The following is an 18520-nucleotide window of genomic DNA, read 5'->3' as shown; positions in this document are numbered from 1 at the left end:
TAAAATAAAAAAAACTTGCACTTTGAGACTTAACCTGAGTATGGCATATTAATTTCTTATTTTATTGTTGAGCCAGGACTTTAATACATCAATTTCCATGAATTGTTTGAAGAAAACGGGTTTAAAAAAAAAACAAAAAAAAAACTCAGTTGTTCTTTTCCATGTCTGCATTCAAGGCGGCACAGAACTCTTGGACATATCTCGTAAACATTATACATCAGTGTACATTCTGATGCAGCATATCCCCAAATACAAACTCACAGACACCCAAACAGAAAACAAGTTTATATGCTACTGTATATACGTTCCTATATACAGTACATCCATACACATACACCATGCATGTGTTACCACAAACATTTTATATTCTAAAACAAAGAGTCCCCTTATTTTAAAACTAAAGAGCAATCTCAGAAGCATGATCGTCACATAGCCCGGCGGCCATTTTTCGTCACATATTCAAAACAAACATTGCATTTGCTCTCATACAGGGAAAAGAATCCAACAAAGTATGAAAATGATCGGCTGTTGTAGCCATCTTGAACCTTTAAGTTGGACGTGTTCAATGTTACCGTCAAGTCACACTTTTATATCACACTTGTAGCGATACGACCTACTTGTTGAACTATTAATATGTTGACCTATACCACTTTATCGCCAACATTTTATCACACTTTCAAGAGTCAGTCAATACGTGCCTGACATGACTGTACATATAAGCGGCAGGTTTATTTTTAAAACATTGTGTCAGCTGTGCCGAGTCGCGTGAATTGCTCTGCAAATGTGTATGTGTTTCAGATGTGTCGCCATGGTGGCCGAGCGATGATGCCAAAGAATAAAAACGCACACGCTTTTTTTTTTCATCACACTTGGAGCGAGATGGAAAAATACTGTTCATTTCATCAAGGTCAATTATGTTGAACTTACAGCAGCACAGGCGGCATGGTGGAATAGCGGTTAGCATGTCTGCTCTACAGTTGTGAGTTACCGGGTGTGAATCTTGGTTCCAGCCTTCCTGTGTGGAGTTTTGCGTATTCAAAGTATACTTTTTGTTTTGTGTTCAGTCCCTTGAGTGCCTGTGTGAAATTAAACAAGCAATTAAATCTTGTAACAAGATCTGAACATGTGTTGTTCCAAAATATGTTGTGTAAATTCTTGATCCTTGGGCTATTTGTAATCATACTTGCAGAGATGCTAACATACTTTTTTTTTAAACCTGAAATTTCCATCATTCAGTATAATAATTGGAGTGGGGATTATGGTCGACCACTGTATTTGTCTTTATCCTTTAAAAGGTCAAAAAGGAAAGATAAGAGGTTTAAAAGTAGCAGGCAACCACTTAGGAAGACAATTAGAAGCACAAACAAAATAATCTGTTTGTTTAGACTGAGCTCACAGTGGACAGCAGATGACGGGCTACCTTCACAGCATTAGTTAAAACAACATGTGGAAGAGCATTTTTTTTTTAAAAAACAAAACAAAACATTTTTTACTTTCACTCCTAGTGGCTTGTACTTCTGCCTCACTGATTTGAGGTTTGGGGTTTGACCTTCCAGTGTGGCGTTTGCATGTTCTCACCGGTTTTCTCTCACCAGTTGCTTGTTTGTTATGCAATAAACTTGCAAACTGAACAAACATTAGAATTCAAGGTCATCAACAAAAAATTGAGGTCAAATCAGCATTTTAGAGCCTGAAAAAACAAAGATTTGATAACATTTTAACTCATTCACTCCCAGCCATTTTCACAGAAGCAATCCCGTTGGCTCCCAGCTGTTTTACTGGATTTTGACTGATTTTGCAAGGCCCACAGAATATTGTGTTCTATCACTATAAAAACATAGATGAACCTATCAAAAATAAAGTATATTTCTATCTGTTTCCATTTTGCACCAATTCGCATTAGAATATAGCTAGGTTTTATCAATTTTCACCAATCTATTTAGAATTGTGAGTAATTGAGCTCTTTTTCAACATGGCCTTGGTTGATCTCCTTTGCTCTGCTGCCACCTGCTGGCCGTTTGTGTAATAACTACCATTTCTGCAAGCGTTCTTTGCAGTTGAGGGGCTGCATCAAAGCCTTCTGTATGCTCTAGCATAAAAAACAAAACAAAAAAACGTATAAATACGTCTTTGGGACACGTAAAACATAAAAAAAATGTATTTATACGTTTTTGGGAGCAAATTATTTTTAAATGACATTTATTCACAAACTTTAAAAAAAAAAAAATTCTGATAACTTTGAGTGCTAACAGAAACTACAGACTGTTGCTTCAATAGGACAACAAATTCTAATGTGCGCCAGGTAACAAGCTAAAGTCTGAAAATTTGTTAATCTTGAGTATCCATTCATCCATCTAGTATTTATAGCGCTTATCTACATTAGTTTTTGCTGGGGCCTTTTCTTAGCTGACTTTTAGGCTAGAGGTGAATTTGGTGAATTTTGTATTTTTTCAAAAATCTATAATGTTTGTTAGTCTACACATGTGGGTGTTTTTATTTATTTATTTATTTTTATTTTTATTTTTATACCCATTATTGACCAATCTAAAGTGTTGAAAATGGCTTGCTCTCTTTGTTGATACATTGTTAAGGCATACTTGACTCATTGAGCCATTTTCAGCAGTAAATATTGTGCCCAGAATTAATTTGCTAACTTCATTATTTTTCATGTACAATTACAGTACCATATACATTCAAAACAAAAGTTTCCCCTTGCTGTTGACTGAAGATGACATCACCTGTGCTGAGGAAGTAGGTAACGACCAATCATGGCTCAGTTTGCTGACAAAAACCCCAGAAAACAGGCGAGTCGTGATTGGTCGTTACTTATGCTGCATTCGAGGATGTTCGGATGTTGTCAAACCAGGAAGTGTGTACAGGAACACTCCCTTGAACTCGGAAATTCTACTTGTGAAGTTGGAAAAAAAAAAAAAAAGGACCCCGACTTCACCTACGGACTACAATGTGACGTCACTCTGAATGGCAAAACACAATTTACTCGAGTATAAAACTAGATAGCTTTTTTCATTGATATATATTCAAAATAACTCCACATAACACAACCTACGTGACAGTATGCCGCTATCTCCCTGCATGAAATTATACGGTGAATTACTTAACTGTATGGAATGCTTATGAAATAAGATTAAAACAATAAATGAAGCAAAATTGCGAGCAGGTGAGTTTGCTGAAGGTCAAAATGAGTTTTGAGGACCAAAATAAAAAACAATTAACCTCTATCCGCCATTTTGGTTGTTTACTTTCGCCTTGAACGCTTTCAGGTCGTATAAATAAACCTGACTTGACTTGATCACATTCATTCTGAATAAAATATTACATGAAAAAGTAATGAAATCATCAAATTAATTCCAGACAAAATCTTAACTTTTTACTGCTTGAAAATTGCTCAATGAGTCAGCTAAGTATCCCTATAATGATTGAACAAACATGACTTTGTTGGGGTCTTCTGAAAAGTGACTGTTTTGCAGCAATATTTTTTTTAAAAAGTTCACCCATACATTTAGAGTGTTGTGGCTCTCATATAATCAAATGCGCTAAATGATAGCAGTTGCTCTGTATTTTTCATCGAGAACAGCATTTTGATGTGGAGGATTAATGAAGGGAACCTTCAGGGGTGGGCCCCAACAGCTGCAAAAGGCCCTCCAGACGTGGCGGATTACTGCCGCCAATCAGCTCGCTGCCCGTCCCGGGATACTCGCAGCTATTAATACGAGTATGGACGGACGGGTTCATGTTGCTGCTACCACGCGGCCAAATTTGGGCCCTCTGTTCTTTTCCCTGAAGGCTTCCAGTGAATCAGCTGAAGCAACAGTCACTCATTCCGGGCGCTGAGTTCAGGGTCTCACTTCAGTGAGTCGTTTCGAACGACGTCATGAAAGTGTTCCTCCAGTCTGACGTGTGAGTCAGTACCAGAAGTCCAACAACGCCACCCCCCCGCCTGCGCAAATCCCCATTAGACCACATCAGTCCCAATTCGGTTCAATGAAGTCATCATACAAATATGGAATGACTTCAAATCTTCCCCGCATGACTCTACGTTAGGATTCCAATTTGGGGAATTCAAAGGGAAGGAAAAATATACAAATAAAGTGATTCTTGTTGTTTTTTGATATAATTAGTTTAACTCTTTCACTCCCAGCCATTTTGACAGAAACAATCCCGGCGGTTTGACTGGATTTGGACTGATTTTGCAAGGCCCACAGAATATTATGTTCTAGTGCTATAAAAACATGGATACCTACTCAAAGAAAGATTAGACTCTCTTGTCATCAGAGGGGGGGGGGGGGGGGGGGGAAACACTGGGGAAAAAAAAGCTTGTTGGAACATGGCCCTGGCTGATCTCTTATACTCTTCTGCCACCTGATGGCCATTTTTTGTAATTCAGGTCAGAAGCTATATTAAAGCCTTCTGTTTGCTATAGCATAAAAAAAAATATATAAAAACAAAACAAAAAACAAAACAAAACCCCCCCCGTATAAATACATTTTTGGGAGTGAATGAGAAAGTATTAAAAACGTATTTACACGTTTTTGGGATTGAATGAGTTAATGTTTCTCCATACCAAATAACCAAAAAACATATTGCTGGTACACTGGTGCCCTGAGATACGAATTACCTGACTTGTGAGTTTTTCAAGATATAAGCTATTTATGTTTGACTGATTCTTTTGCTTTGACTTGTGAGCAAAAACTTTAGATAGGAATTCTACAGGTATATGGTGTCATTAAACTCAACTCATAATACAAACTTTAGTAGAAATGGGGGAAAAAAATATTTATTATAACTCATTTATCATTCTTTCAGGAAAACAAGAAAAAAACAAAAACAAAATAAAACGTTATGTAGGCCTGTGTCAAGTCACCAACATTGTATTTTTAAAGAGAGACAGCCATATTGACAATAATATGAAACTGTCCAAGACAAAGGATGTTTCAACCCTCGGTAACAATTTGGAGTTTTTGTGCCATTTTTGTTTGGTGGTATGAGATTGTTCTCATGTAAAATAGGTAGGTGCAATGGCTCAATACTGTAAATGCTGATCTATGGGAAACTGATAGCGCAAATTTTTTTTGCTTGGAACTACTCCTAACACAAATCACTTGTTGCTAGGGAGAGTTCATAAGACAGACACGCCCACAATTGGCCGTTCAAGTATGACAACAGATAGCCAGACAGACTATTACTTTAAAAAATCCATTATTCGACGTGTGTAGTGTGGATATAATGTTGTAAATTGAGTCTCTTATATTGAGTCTCAAAGGGTGATCAAAAGGAGTATTGTTCAGCTGGTTAATCTTTGTCGAAGCCCTGATAGGTGAACCACAAAAGTGCGAACGGTATCACATTTTTAGCACAGAGGCAAACAAAGATTAGTGGATGGACTGTGAAAACTTTGTTTTTTTTCCTTCTCGCAGGGAATCACAGGCTCCTCCCCCCTCTTCTTCCAAACTTTGGTGGGAACTCCCTGCTGTAAGTTTGATTATTAGAGGAAGACAAGGAGGCGTGGGTGTTGGAGCTCAGTCCTGAAGAGGCGTGGGTCTGGAGCGCACACAAGAGCTGACGGTGCGTTCGCGTCTCGAGTGGTTTGCTGAGATCCAAGTTGCGGGGATGCCGTTGTAACTTCTTTTTTTTTGTTTTACTCCAAACAACACGAGTACCTAAAAGAGCACAATACTCGCACCAGTTTTGCCACTGGAACCCAACTTCGGCGGACTTTGCTCTTCTTCTTCTTCTTCTTCTTCTTCTTCTTTTTTTTTTTTGGGTCAAAATGTGCTCGGGGCGAGTTCGCTCAGAGACGCCGGGGACAGGCGCTCTCGTGACCCGCTCGCTGCTGTGCCTCGCCGGGCTGCTGCTCGCTGCTCCTCCTGGATGTGGAGCCTTCAACCTGGATGTGGACAACCCGTCTGTTTACAGCGGGGACAAGGGCAGCTACTTTGGATACGCCGTCGACTTTTATTTGGCTGACTCCGCCAGGTGAGTTTTTAAAAGACCGCAAAGCATTTTTCTTTAGCATTGATTATTGCCCACTCATCATTTGTACAACACATTTTTACGTTATCTATCTATCTATCTATCTATCTATCTATTAGTTGTGTGAACTGCCTCGTACCTGACGATTCGATCCGTATCACGATTCATAGGTCACGATTCGATTCGATACCGATTAATCCCGATATGAATTTACAAGTCGCTTGTTGCGATTTTTTTTTTTTTTACTCAAATTTAGAAAATACCATTCAGTAAACTTGTACATGTACACTGTAAGATTTGTATGAAAATGTATTATTTATTGATCTGAAACTTCAGTCTGTACAGAACTGTATTTAACAAACAGGTTGCAACCTTTTTCATGTTAGAACAGCATTGAAATAAAATATTAAGGCTTAATGTTCCATTAATATAACATTCTTCCATGCTTAAGGTGTGAAAGTTAGATGTTTTGTTGAATATTTTTTCATCAAAAATGGATGTTAAAAAATCGATTCAGCTGCCTATTGAATCGATTCGAGAATTGCGTGCTGTTGTATCGCGATATATTGCCGAATCGATTTTTTTTTAACACCCCTACTATCTATCTATCTATCTATCTATCTATCTATGCTCTCAAGGGCGATTATAACCCCATATTGTGATATATTGTTGTTCCCCTTAAGACAATTAGATAACCCCAACTTAATCCACTTAGAAATCCTATTGTTCCCTCATACTGCCACTTTCATCTTGAGAGAAGCCTATTCAGTGTGTATGTTTCTCTTGGTTGTGATGCTCTCCAGCTCAGCTCAGCTGATCCTTCTGTTGGAATTCTTCCAGCTTTGTGTAGAGAGCCTCCATGGCCTGACACGTTTAGGTCTCATGTTTTATTAGGTGTTGCAAACGGCATATAGTAGGAAGGAATGGCTTCACAGATTTGCTGACTCTCATTTTTTGGGTGTGCTGCTCTGGTAGTAAAGTTAAATGAGCCTTGGATGCAAACTCCTGCAATTGTAATAATCATTAGTTCCAAAACTTTGACACTCAGGAAGAATCTAACTTCCTGCCTGAAAGTGGTCAAAAGCTAAATTTCTCCTTTGCCACCCTTCCCTGGTTACCCACACATGACTAGACCTCCCCCCAGTCTCCCACCATCATCCCACAAGTCGTCTCCTGATCCTGGCTGTCTCTTTAAAAGTGCCGCTATCGGTCTGCCTGGGAAGATTTGATGATTTAAGACGTGAAACTTGCCTCACTGCAACGTCTCCCCACTCCCTCCACCTCCTTACGACCTCATAGGCTGATGTCATCCGGCAGGGCTTTTTAATTCACCCACCCTTCAGATCCCCCCCCACTCTACATCCACTCTGTCTGGCCTCCCCATCATCTCTCTTCACCTCATTAAGGATGAGGGGACGTCATCTTATTGATGATTGAACTTTTAATGCAGCGCGACGCTTCGCCTGAGGGGGAAGATGAAACAAAGAGGCTTACTAGAGAGATTACTCCAGAGTGAGTGAGCAGGTTATTTGGGTACGTTTGTATGACAACAAGCTAATCAAAACTGGAAGGTTTTTCCTGTGGGTTCTTTGAAAACGTTCATTTTGTGATGACAATGATCTCATACCTTCTGAATGGACCATTAAAAAAAAACTAATATGCTATGCATGTCGGCCAAATAGTTGGCATGGTGACTTTGTAAAGCCACTATGGGCGCACTAAAGTGCGCAGCCAAAATCGGCTTTGTAATATACCTTGTTGATATACATACAGCAAGTGACACTCTATCAAACACAATTAATTCCAGAATTTTTTGTTGGGATTTTGATATCAATTTTACCAAAAGAAAGTAATTGAAATAGAAATAATTTATTGCAGAACCGTCATAAAACCTTTACCGAAATGTATTTAACTTTGACACGGGTGTTACAAGAAGTTACCCACTGTCAATGGAAAATGGGGGGGGGGGGGGGGGGGGGGGGGGATACAGTCACAGCCTAACTTTGATAACACAAGTAAAGAAGACATTTGACTTTGAATGTGTTTGTGCTTTTTTGCTCCGAAATTTAGTCTTTATAAGCATATTTTTCCTGAAAGGTTCAGCCTGATTATGATGAATATAAGTCAGGGGTGGGCAATTAGTTTTGCAAAAGGGCCGCGTGAAAAACTGGAATGCTTGCTGAGAGGCTGAGAGCCAAGCCAGCAAGCAAACATCAACTTTGTCAATATTATTTTTTAATGTATTTAGGAAAAGCATGTTGCTTTGTTTCAATAAACTCATACTGTAGATATGGTATGTAGTGTGTGTTATAAATTATGAAATACAAATTTTAATCAAAATTAGATGCATTAAGATTACACTTTAAACATTATAACATTAATTTTGTGCACCAACTTATATTAGCCACTATTAGTCAGGACTCCCAAATAAATAGATAAGGGAAGTCTAACATAATTGACTGATGTAAAATGATACATTGATGACTTTTACTGTATAATACACCCAATACATACAGTATATGAATCTGTTAGTTTTGTGTTCAGGAAATAATGTCTTGGCTCACTTCCTTCCACCATGCAGGAAATAAGAAAGTTGCTAGCATTAGGACCACTGTTGTCATTTTTGCTAGTCTCTTTTTTTTTTTTTTTTGAAAAATGGTTGCCAGGGTTTGGAAACATTGCTGAATAGAGCGAAAACGTATTGTGGCTCTTACTTGCGACCTTGTAACTATTAGTGTCCACGCGTGTGCACATAAAAAGCACAATTTTCAAAATAAAAACACCACATTCTACACTTTGAGGGAAGTAAGTATATTGAGCAAGTCAAAAGGGTTGGGAATCAATCTATTAGGGGTGTTAAAAAAAATTTGATTCGGCGATATATCGCGATACTACATCGCGGGATTCTCGAATCGATTCAATAATCGGCAGAATCGTTTTTTTTGTTTTTTTTTTTTTTTTAGGATTCACACCTTGAGCATGGAAGAATGCTATATGAACGGAACATTAAGCCTTAATATTTGATTTTAATGCTGTTCAAACATGAAACAGATTACAACCTCTATAAGACTGAAATTTCAGATAAATAAATAATACATTTTCATATAAATCTTACACTCTACAAGCTTACTGATTAGTATTTTCTAAATTTGAATGAAAAAAATCGCAACAATCGACTTATAAATTCATATCGGGATTAATCGGTATCGAATCGAATCGTGACCTGTGAATCGTGATACGAATCGAATCGTCAGGTACTAGGCAATTCACACCCCTACAATCTATATACATTGACTTTTATTTTTTAAGATACCAATTTTCATAATTGCGTTTTCACAAATTTTCTCAGTGATTGGCCAGACATTGGACTTAAAAATTAAGATTTGAAAAAAACATTTGGATCAAAGGTGAGCGGGTTTTGGGGATTATCATGACCTGTAGGATTGAGAAACTTTTTTTTCCAGTTTCCAATTGAAAACATGACAATATCCCTGAAAGATTCCTTTGCCACTCTTCATTGTCATTTTCTTCGCAACTGACACATCTAAACACATCATATGACTTGTGAAATCAATTTTTTATTTTTTTTTTCCCAGCAAGTGGGGGAGTCGCAGGAATCCCGGGCCGGGGTCATACGAGGGTTACGTGTGGAGGAGTTTCTCCCTTGTCGGGATAAGTTGAACGGCTCTGGCTCCAACCTTGGCAATAAAAATATGTCTGTGTTTGACAAATTGCCAGATGTGTGTGTCCACATGTGTGTGTTGTTGTGGTTGGACTCCACCACATCCATAAATGGGACGCCAGGCCTGCAAACACAAAGGCGTACTTTCTCCCGCTTTGAGACTGACAATAAGTTTATGTATGCAGTGCTTGTCGTGCCCTCTGGCTTCGCGTAATAAAATTAAACTGGGAGGCTGGCAAGCGGCCCACCAAGGAAGAAGGCCTTGGGATAAGGTCCAGAGAATGGGAAGTACAAGTTGGCAAAGTGTGCCCCACTAAATGTATTTGGGCACATTTTATCCATAGGAAGTGAAAAGGGACGAAAATGCCAAGTTGCTCTTTGCATCTATAATGGCTGCCAGTCCTTTGGGAAGACTTTCTACAAGATGATTGAGTGTGTCTTTGGAAGTTTTGCCCCTTTTGTAAGGTCAGACTCCACTGATGATGGAGCTGAGAAAGAGCCTGCTGGTTCTGCTCCAGTCCATCTCAAAGGTATTTCATGGACCTGTTTCCGTCACACCAAAATCATCCAAGCATGTCTTTATGGACCTTGCTTTGGAAGAGAAAATGCCTTCCCAAACAAAGTGAGAAGCAAAATGATCCTAAATGAATTGCGAGTAAAGGACTCTAGTACAACCCAATGTATGAAGTAGTCTGTAGTACTACTACATATATGACTGAATTTGTGGTGACAGACTGGGAATTATGGAGTGCATCATACTGAGATTGTGGTTTCAGGGGGTGCAGAGGTCAGGGGCCGTAAAAAGAAATAACAGACTTGGCTGCGAGTGTATGAAAACGGATGCTGCTATTGAGTTAAACCCAACAGTCAGTAAATCACACCTGGGGATAGTGTACCTCTGTTGTTACTTTGCTGCTGGCCTCTGACTCCATCACCGCAACAAATGAAGGCAGTTTGTCAACTTGCCTCAGCTAGCAAGCCTAGCAAAAGGTTGCAGCTGGATTGTCCCCAGTTAATTAGCAAGTTTTTGTTACAGAAGGTCAATATATATGTTTTGACAACCTCAACATTTTTATATCATGAGGCCATCAAGTCCCACTTTTCACTTCCACGTCACCAATGTCTGACCAAAGCATATTGAGGTCATCAGTTCCACCCGGTCCCCCTTTGCCGTAATTGACCTTTGCAGACAGGTTCGGTTAAGCTAATATTGACATTAGACCAAGGTCCATTTAGGCCACTGAACTGGCAATGTTGTCCTTTTCTACAGGGGTGAGCGCTCTTGCCAACTTGATTGCTATCACTGCTGTACTTTGTCTATGCGAGAGTGTTTCCAAATTAAACCTGCTTATGGTTTTGGGCTATGCACACACACATACACACACAATGGCCGCTTTGTCTTTCCTGCCTTCTGTCGGAGGAAACTTTTCAGCGTGACTTTTTCTTCCTGAAGTCAATACTGAAACTACTTTAAATGTCAAACTTTGCTACGGCGCTTTTCGATACCGGCAAAGATGTGACTGCCGCCACACTGCTGCGTTTGTTTCACACACAAAGCGCCTGTGTCGTTACGTATGGTATGAACTCGGGAAAGTGCTCTTGTCGATAGAACGAGCCTGTGTTTGACGTGTGAGCACGGTGACGCTGTGTGTGTTTTTAAAAGGTTTTAAAGGGCTGCCATCACGTTTGAGTACGGGAATGCCCACAGGACGTCATGTCTGCATTCGGGAGTTGGCTGCTAGTCAGGAGGGCCGTCGTTAATCGGGCTTGACCCCTACAAACCCCTCCGTTGAGCCTCTCATCATTGATGGTAATCTGATATGGGCTGTCCTTTATTTCGCATTAAGATGGTATGGTCATAGCTTGGCCATATTTGACAAGGAGATGAGCCAGTGGCCATCACTGTGAATGTTTGTGTGTGTTGGGGGGGAGTTTCTACATACAGCTGCTTCCCCCGCCCCCACCTTGTTTAACACAACAGCCTCTCTATGCAGAGGTGAGAGGACTCGGACCCCCTGACGTGGCCATTGTGGTGAGGTGTGAACTACCAGCACGGCAGGAGGATTTTAGGGGCCCGTGAAAGAATTGGTGGTGGGGGGTATTTTATAGGGGTGGGGGCAGGCAGGGGCAACAGTTTGCTATGCATTCATAGGCAACCTCACAAATCATTACAATCTTTTTCCCCTGTCGCTTATTAACAGTCGCTGGTTTTCACAAAACAGACGCCAGGATTAATGCACAACTACTGCAAGGTCACATTTTTGTCAAATGGCTACGCTACAAAAAGTTGTGTGAGCATGAGCATGGCACGGATTACGCAGAGATTTTTTTTTTTTTAACTGATCATAAACATCAACATGATCCAGCTGTCTTTTTCAAAAACATCAACTTTGAGATTTCAAATATTTGTGTTGTGAAACTCTGAAACATTTTGAAACAGAATGGCCCAAATGACATAGATTTGAACAGTTGTCAGTAGGGATGTTAAAAAAAATCGATTCGGCAATATATCGCGATACTACAGCTCACAATTCTCGAATCGATTCAATAGGCAGCCGAATCGATTTTTAAACATCCATTTTTGATGGAAAAATATTCAACAAAACATCTTACTTAGGGTTAGGATTCACACCTTAAGGATGGAAGAATGTTATATTAATGGAGCATTAAGCCTTAATATTTTATTTCAATGCTGTTCACACATGAAACAGATACAGTGGCTCACAGTTATAAGACTGAAGTTTCAGATAAATAAATAATACCTTTTAATACAAATCTTACAGTGTACATGCACAAGTTTACTGAATAGTATTTTCTAAATTTGAGTAAAAAAAAAAATCGCAACAATCGATTTACAAATTCGTATCGGGATTAATCGGTATCGAATCGAATCGTGACCTATGAATCGTGATAAGAATCGAATCGTCAGACATTAGGCAATTCACACCCCTAGTTGTCAGTATTGTTTCATGTAAACGCGTCACACGTACGTTTGTAGTCACAAAAAAGGGCGGATGATAAAGTAAGATATGTTTGGGGAGATGAAAAAACTCGGTTCTTTTTATAATTAATTAAAGAAAAAATATTAATGCAATTTTAGATCACTTTATTTACACTAGCTCTCAGTGTAACAATACACGTTATTTACATGCGTGAGGAAAGTCAACAAGACAAACTACTTCCGTTCAGTCTGTAAAAACCGACATTCTCACCCAGAACTCCCCATCGTCCCAACGTTCCGTTGGTGAATTATGTACCTCTCACTACAACGTCATCTCGCGGCGCATATTCGCAAAAGAAGTTTTGTGCATTTTCACAAAATTCACTTAAAAATTTTGAAACATTTGGATAGAAACTTGACCAGTGTCTTGCTCAAGGACACTTCGACATGGTCACCAGGGGTAAGGATTAAACCCACAACTTACACGTATGGGAGACGACCACTCTAACACTGAGGCATGCCAGCCCTATAGATAAACAACACTGTTAGCATCCTACTAGCGGTGTTACAGCTACATTTAGAATTTGGTACATGCTGAAGACATCTGACAATTTCCAATGGTATGTCTACTATCTGTTTTAGTAAGTGGTAAGAACAGATGTCCTTCTTGCTCTACCTTCGGTCTCCTTCCCAGTCTAAACTTGTGGTGAGGAAATGTAGAGCGCATATTATATACTGTTCTGGTTCCAACTAAGTGGGACTATTATGTTTATGTGTCCCAAAAGTGTAGCATAGTTGACCCTTGCTATTCATGGGTCATTGGAGCCCAGCCCAACCACAAATGTGACCCTCCAACACAAAAGCAGATCACTTGGGTCAAATTCAAGAAACAGGGACATAAATGTTGTCTGAAAAGTCTTTAAATATTATTTCTAAGGATGTATAAATGTCAAATTAATTAAAGATTGTGGGTATGAATGAATGGAATTAAGTAGCTGGAGAATGGAGAAAATCATGATCCAAGTTGCTGAATTGTAGAATGTGTAATAGTACTTAACAGAAATAAATGAACTGTACACAGTATTTTGTTATGAAAATACATACTTTTCTGACTTTTTGTCGCGTTACAATCCATAAATAGCTCAATTTGTTGGTGGCTTGAGACCTAGATACACCAATCCGACGTCGGGAGTCGGACAACGTTTGCCCGACGGCATGCGCCGTCTAATCAGTGTATAAATTGCGTCATAAAATCGGTTCGAGTTGGAATTTTCAGCAAATTCAACATGTTGATTCGGCGTCCGGCGTCCGGGCATTTGATCACTGTGATTGGCTGTTAGCTAGCGAATCAGCGCACGGGGCAAGAACAGGAAGTGACGAACGCGGATAAACAATACTGATGGAAAGCCTGGACCATTTTTTTTCTTCGCTCATTTTGCGCATCGTCATCCTGCTGTACCCTTCGCACTTGAACGTACAATGTCTGTCTGGACAGAAGATTGGGAAGCTGACTTCGTCTCTTTGGTTCAAGAGAGACCGGCATTGTATATTACCATTAAAGGGTATGCCGACAAAGGTATGGGAGCCAAACTATGGCATGACATGGGGACGCGATTGGATATAGCAGGTAGGATTTACTTTTATATAGGATACTGTGCAAAAAGCGGGAGGGTTTTCGTGAGAGAAAAAGTAACCGGTATGTATTGTTTCCGTTTATATATCCCGCCCCCGTAAAGAGGTTTACGGTTGCCTTTAGGAATGATACCGCCGCCGATGGTATGGAGGGGAATTACTTCTCGCGTATGCGCTGAAGGTATGTAATAGTCGGGGTCAATGCGGTGTGTATTTACATAATTTTTCTATGTGAAGTGCCGACGTCTGTGCCGATGCTACAGGGGGTAGGCGTCGGTCACATTTGGCCGATGTCGGAATGGTGTATCTAGGCCTGAACAGTGTATAGGCAGCGTTCCACTGGAAACGTTCTGATGCTGTGGCTCTTTCCAGACCACAGAAGACAGAGGAAATGGTTTTGTGTCGATAGTAAGAGCAGATCCATCCGTGACGCACTGGGCTGTTTATCTAATCAAGATGTTAGGCGTATGCCGCACATCTGTCGTGACGTCCAAAATTGTTAAAAGAAGATTTCCAAGTTGTCATTTATCGACGAATCGCAGGTCAAACTGACAGACGTGAAGTATGGTTTGCGCGCTGCACAGTGGACGGTCTGTAGTCTGCACACGCCATCCCTGCAGCCACTGCTACTCTCATCAGACACATGTGTCTGTGTGTCCCCATATGGCAGCGTGAGGCCTTGAGCAGCTTCTGTCTGGCCTCTACCCTGACAGGACTGGAGGCATTCGTCTGAATCTCGCGTGTCCGCTGCTTGGCTACAAAAAGAAGTCGTGCATGTGGTGAACAAAGTTGAACCAAACCCCTTTGTTGCCACTTGTCCACCTCTACCTTTCCTCTCAGTAGAGCAGGTACAGTGGTACATCTACTTACGAACGTCTCTTCATACAAAATTTTCGAGTTACGAAACGCCTCAACGGGAAAATATTGCCTCTTGTTTTGAAAGAAATTTCTAGATACGAAAGGTAAAAATACATTACCGAACGCAACGTACTTTCAGCTATAGCTATTACCTACCATAGGTATCTGTGAGCGTAGATACTAGATCGGTGTTTGTGCATCTTTCTGGCATCCCATTGGCAAGAGGAACCTTTACCATAGGTATCTATGATCCTCGATAATAGATCGGTGTCTATACAGCGTCCTCATCATTCATCCCGCGGCCCATGAGGTGTTTGGAGGTGATTCCGAAATGTATTAACTAACGGCCGACGTATTTGTGCAAAAATTCAAACAATTGGTGATTGATGAAGGCACAGTAAGTTTTTAATTGCGACGAGACGGGCCTTTTTTGGAAAAGATGCCTCGCCATACCGGAAGTTTCCATGAAGTTTCGGAATTTGTTTAAAAGAATCACCCAGAAAGTGTTCACCAGGAGGGCGTTTGCTCACTAAGATGATGTTTGCCTTGAACATTTTCGAAGGATTGTTTAAAAAAAAAAAAAAGCAAACATCCTTGGATCAGTTCTTTTCAAAACACCAGGTAAAAAAACACTTCTGAGAGAGAACATGAACCAAAGAGGGCAAAAAACGATGAGGACAGCAGTTAAAAAGGTAAATGACCATTATTTTTATTCTTTACTCTATTCTTTGTTTTTTACATTACGCACAATTCTCATTTATTGTGCAATAATCTAATTGGAACATGTATTTGTTACATGTTTTGATGCATTTTTAATGCTTTACAAAACATTTATGGCTGAATTTTGGGAGGCTTGGAACGGATTAGGGCATTTACATGGAAAATGTGTCTGTACTTACAAAATTTTCTACTTAAGAACTTTCTTCAAGAACCAATTAATTTCGTAAGTAGAGGTACCAGAGATGCTGGTTGACCGCCTATTTAGGGCCTAATTTACCAAGATCCCAAATAGCAAGCGCTAAATTGTTTAGAGTTCAGACTAACACATTGCGTGCACTGGTAGTGGGTGTGGTGTGCGTGATTTACTGAGATTGGGACCTTTTTAGTAAGATTAGATTGTTCATGCTGTTGGGAACAGGTGTAAAAAAAAAAAGTGTTGAAAAGAATGTTTTGTGCTGAGTTTACAGAAAATAAATCCATGGCTGCCAATTTTGGGGAAGCCAACAGGCGCATAAAAAGTGTTGATGGTTCACTGAGAGAATTCGTAAGTAGAAAGTCTTATGACTGCAACTGGCACGAATGCGTCGTGGTTAGGGTGATGTCAGCATCCCAGGGAGACAATTATATTTTTTTTGGGGGGGGGGAAGTGAGGCAATGTCATGGTCCAGTTCAGTTGACCACAGTTTTGTAAGGGCAACTCCTTGCGTGTTTCATGTGTGTTTGTGTGTGTGTGGGCTACGTAAAAAGCTTAGCATCTTCAATCATATGCTAAGAGAGGGCACACAGTGAGTCAGCAATCTTTCTTTTTGAAGTGTCTCTTTATTACAAGAGGAATACAACCATTGTCTTCCCAAACCTATGCGAACCAATGTTTGTTTTTAGCTTGATGGCTCTCATGGAGACGCAGCCATGAAACAATGCAGTGATGCCGAGATAAAAGCACAATTTCGTCTCTCTTGGTATAGACCTGCTACATCCACTGGTGAGCATTCAAACGACCGTGGGTCAGGTCGTTGGGCCCCCAGTGGGTGCTGCATTTTCGCGTGGCTCAGGCACTGTGGTGACGCCCCTCACTTGCAAAAAAAAAAAGGAATTTGTGATGCAGACAGAGTTGCATTAAATGCTAATCATAGCAAGGCTCTACTTGTTGACAACAATAGATAATTGAAGGAAAATGCGGAAACTCCCTAGAAGTTACAATGATCCCCAGAAGATAACGGGTCATTAAATGTTAAATCCTCATTTACTGTAAAAGTACTCTTAGATGACTATCATGTTGTGCTAAATGGCTGCTTGGGCTTCTGTGTGAAATTCCCCCTTAGTGTCTGACTTGCTGATTAGGGCTCCTCGCACTTTCCGGTGTTCGTCCTATTTGGAAAAGCTGCTCGGCCGGCAGTGCTACACTGAACAGATGATGTCAACATAATGGTTTATATAAGGCAAGGCAAGGCAAGGCAAGTTTATTTGTATAGCACATTTCATACACAAGGCAACTCAATGTGCTTTACACAAGGAAAGACAACACATAAGCATCAGGAAACAGTAGTTAACATTCAGAGGAAGAAAATTAAATGAAAATAGGTTACAGAATTTACTAAAAAGAACATACAATAACAATCTTAAAACATCATTCAACAAACTTTAAAACATTTAACATAAGGAAGTTTAAAATAATAATTAAAATAATAATAATAATAATAATGATGATAATAATGATAATAATAATAATAATAATAATAATAATAAACTTAATTAAAGCTGTTTAAAAGTCCCTAATCAAAGGTATAAGAAAAAAGCAAAGTTATTAACCTGGATTTAAAAGCATTTACACTCGGGGCTGACTTCACTTCTGTTGGCAGAATATTCCATCTGTGTGCAGCATAATAGCTAAATGCAGCTTCACCATGTTTGCTTCGAACTCTGGGTTCCACTAGTTGGCCCGAGTCTGTAGATCTCAGAGCCCTGCTGGGTTTGTACTCAATCAGCATTTCTTGGATATATTCAGGACCCAAACCATTTAGTGATTTATAGACGAGTAGCAGAACTTTAAAATCGATTCTACAGCTGACAGGGAGCCAGTGTAAATCCTTAAGTACTGGAGTAATGTGTTCTGATCTTTTTGTTTTGGTCAGAACTCGAGCTGCAGCGTTCTGAATGAGCTGCAATTGTCTCATGTTCTTTTGAGAGAGTCCAGTCAGAAGACCGTTACAATAATCGAGTCTGCTGGAGATAAAGGCATGAATAAGATTCTCTTGGTCTGCTTGAAGGCAAGGCTTACACAAACTTACAGTAAGCTCCCTTGCTGCTCAAAACAGATAAGGACAAGTTGCAATGAGTGTATTCATTTTATACTCAAAAATCTAAATGCAAAAATGATGTTTTTGTTCTCATTTTTTGTGCGATGAACTCAGATCGAACACTTTTACCACATACACAATACCACCATTTCTCAAATATTGTTCACAATCCAGTCTAGCTAAATCTGTGATAAAGAGCACTTCTCCTTTGCTGGGATAATCCACCCCACCTTACAGGTGTGCCATGTAAAGATGCTTAGACAACATGATTAGTGCACAGGTGTGCCTTAGACGGCCCACAATAAAAGACCACTCTGAAAGGTGCAGTTTTGTTTTATTGGGGGATTCTGGGGACTCAGAAAATCAGTCAGTACTGACTGGAATGTTTTATAGGGACCA

The 18520-nt window shown here is 39.9% G+C and overlaps 1 protein-coding gene across 1 annotated transcript in view; it reads left to right on the top strand.

Moving 5' to 3' along the window:
* The first annotated feature begins 5522 nt into the window (after positions 1 to 5522).
* The window catches only part of itga5 (integrin, alpha 5 (fibronectin receptor, alpha polypeptide)), a 55241-nt gene continuing 42243 nt past the window's right edge, over positions 5523 to 18520 (top strand). The window contains exon 1 of the mRNA XM_077512751.1: positions 5523 to 5994. Coding sequence (XP_077368877.1) covers positions 5789 to 5994 — 206 coding nt within the window. The 5' untranslated portion in view covers positions 5523 to 5788. The remainder of the gene's footprint in view (positions 5995 to 18520) is intronic.

This window comes from Festucalex cinctus, chromosome 2 (assembly GCF_051991245.1).
Source record: "Festucalex cinctus isolate MCC-2025b chromosome 2, RoL_Fcin_1.0, whole genome shotgun sequence".
NCBI classification, from domain to species: domain Eukaryota; kingdom Metazoa; phylum Chordata; class Actinopteri; order Syngnathiformes; family Syngnathidae; genus Festucalex; species Festucalex cinctus.
Note: the sequence above shows the minus strand (reverse complement) of the source record. Positions and strands in the feature narration are given on the sequence as shown.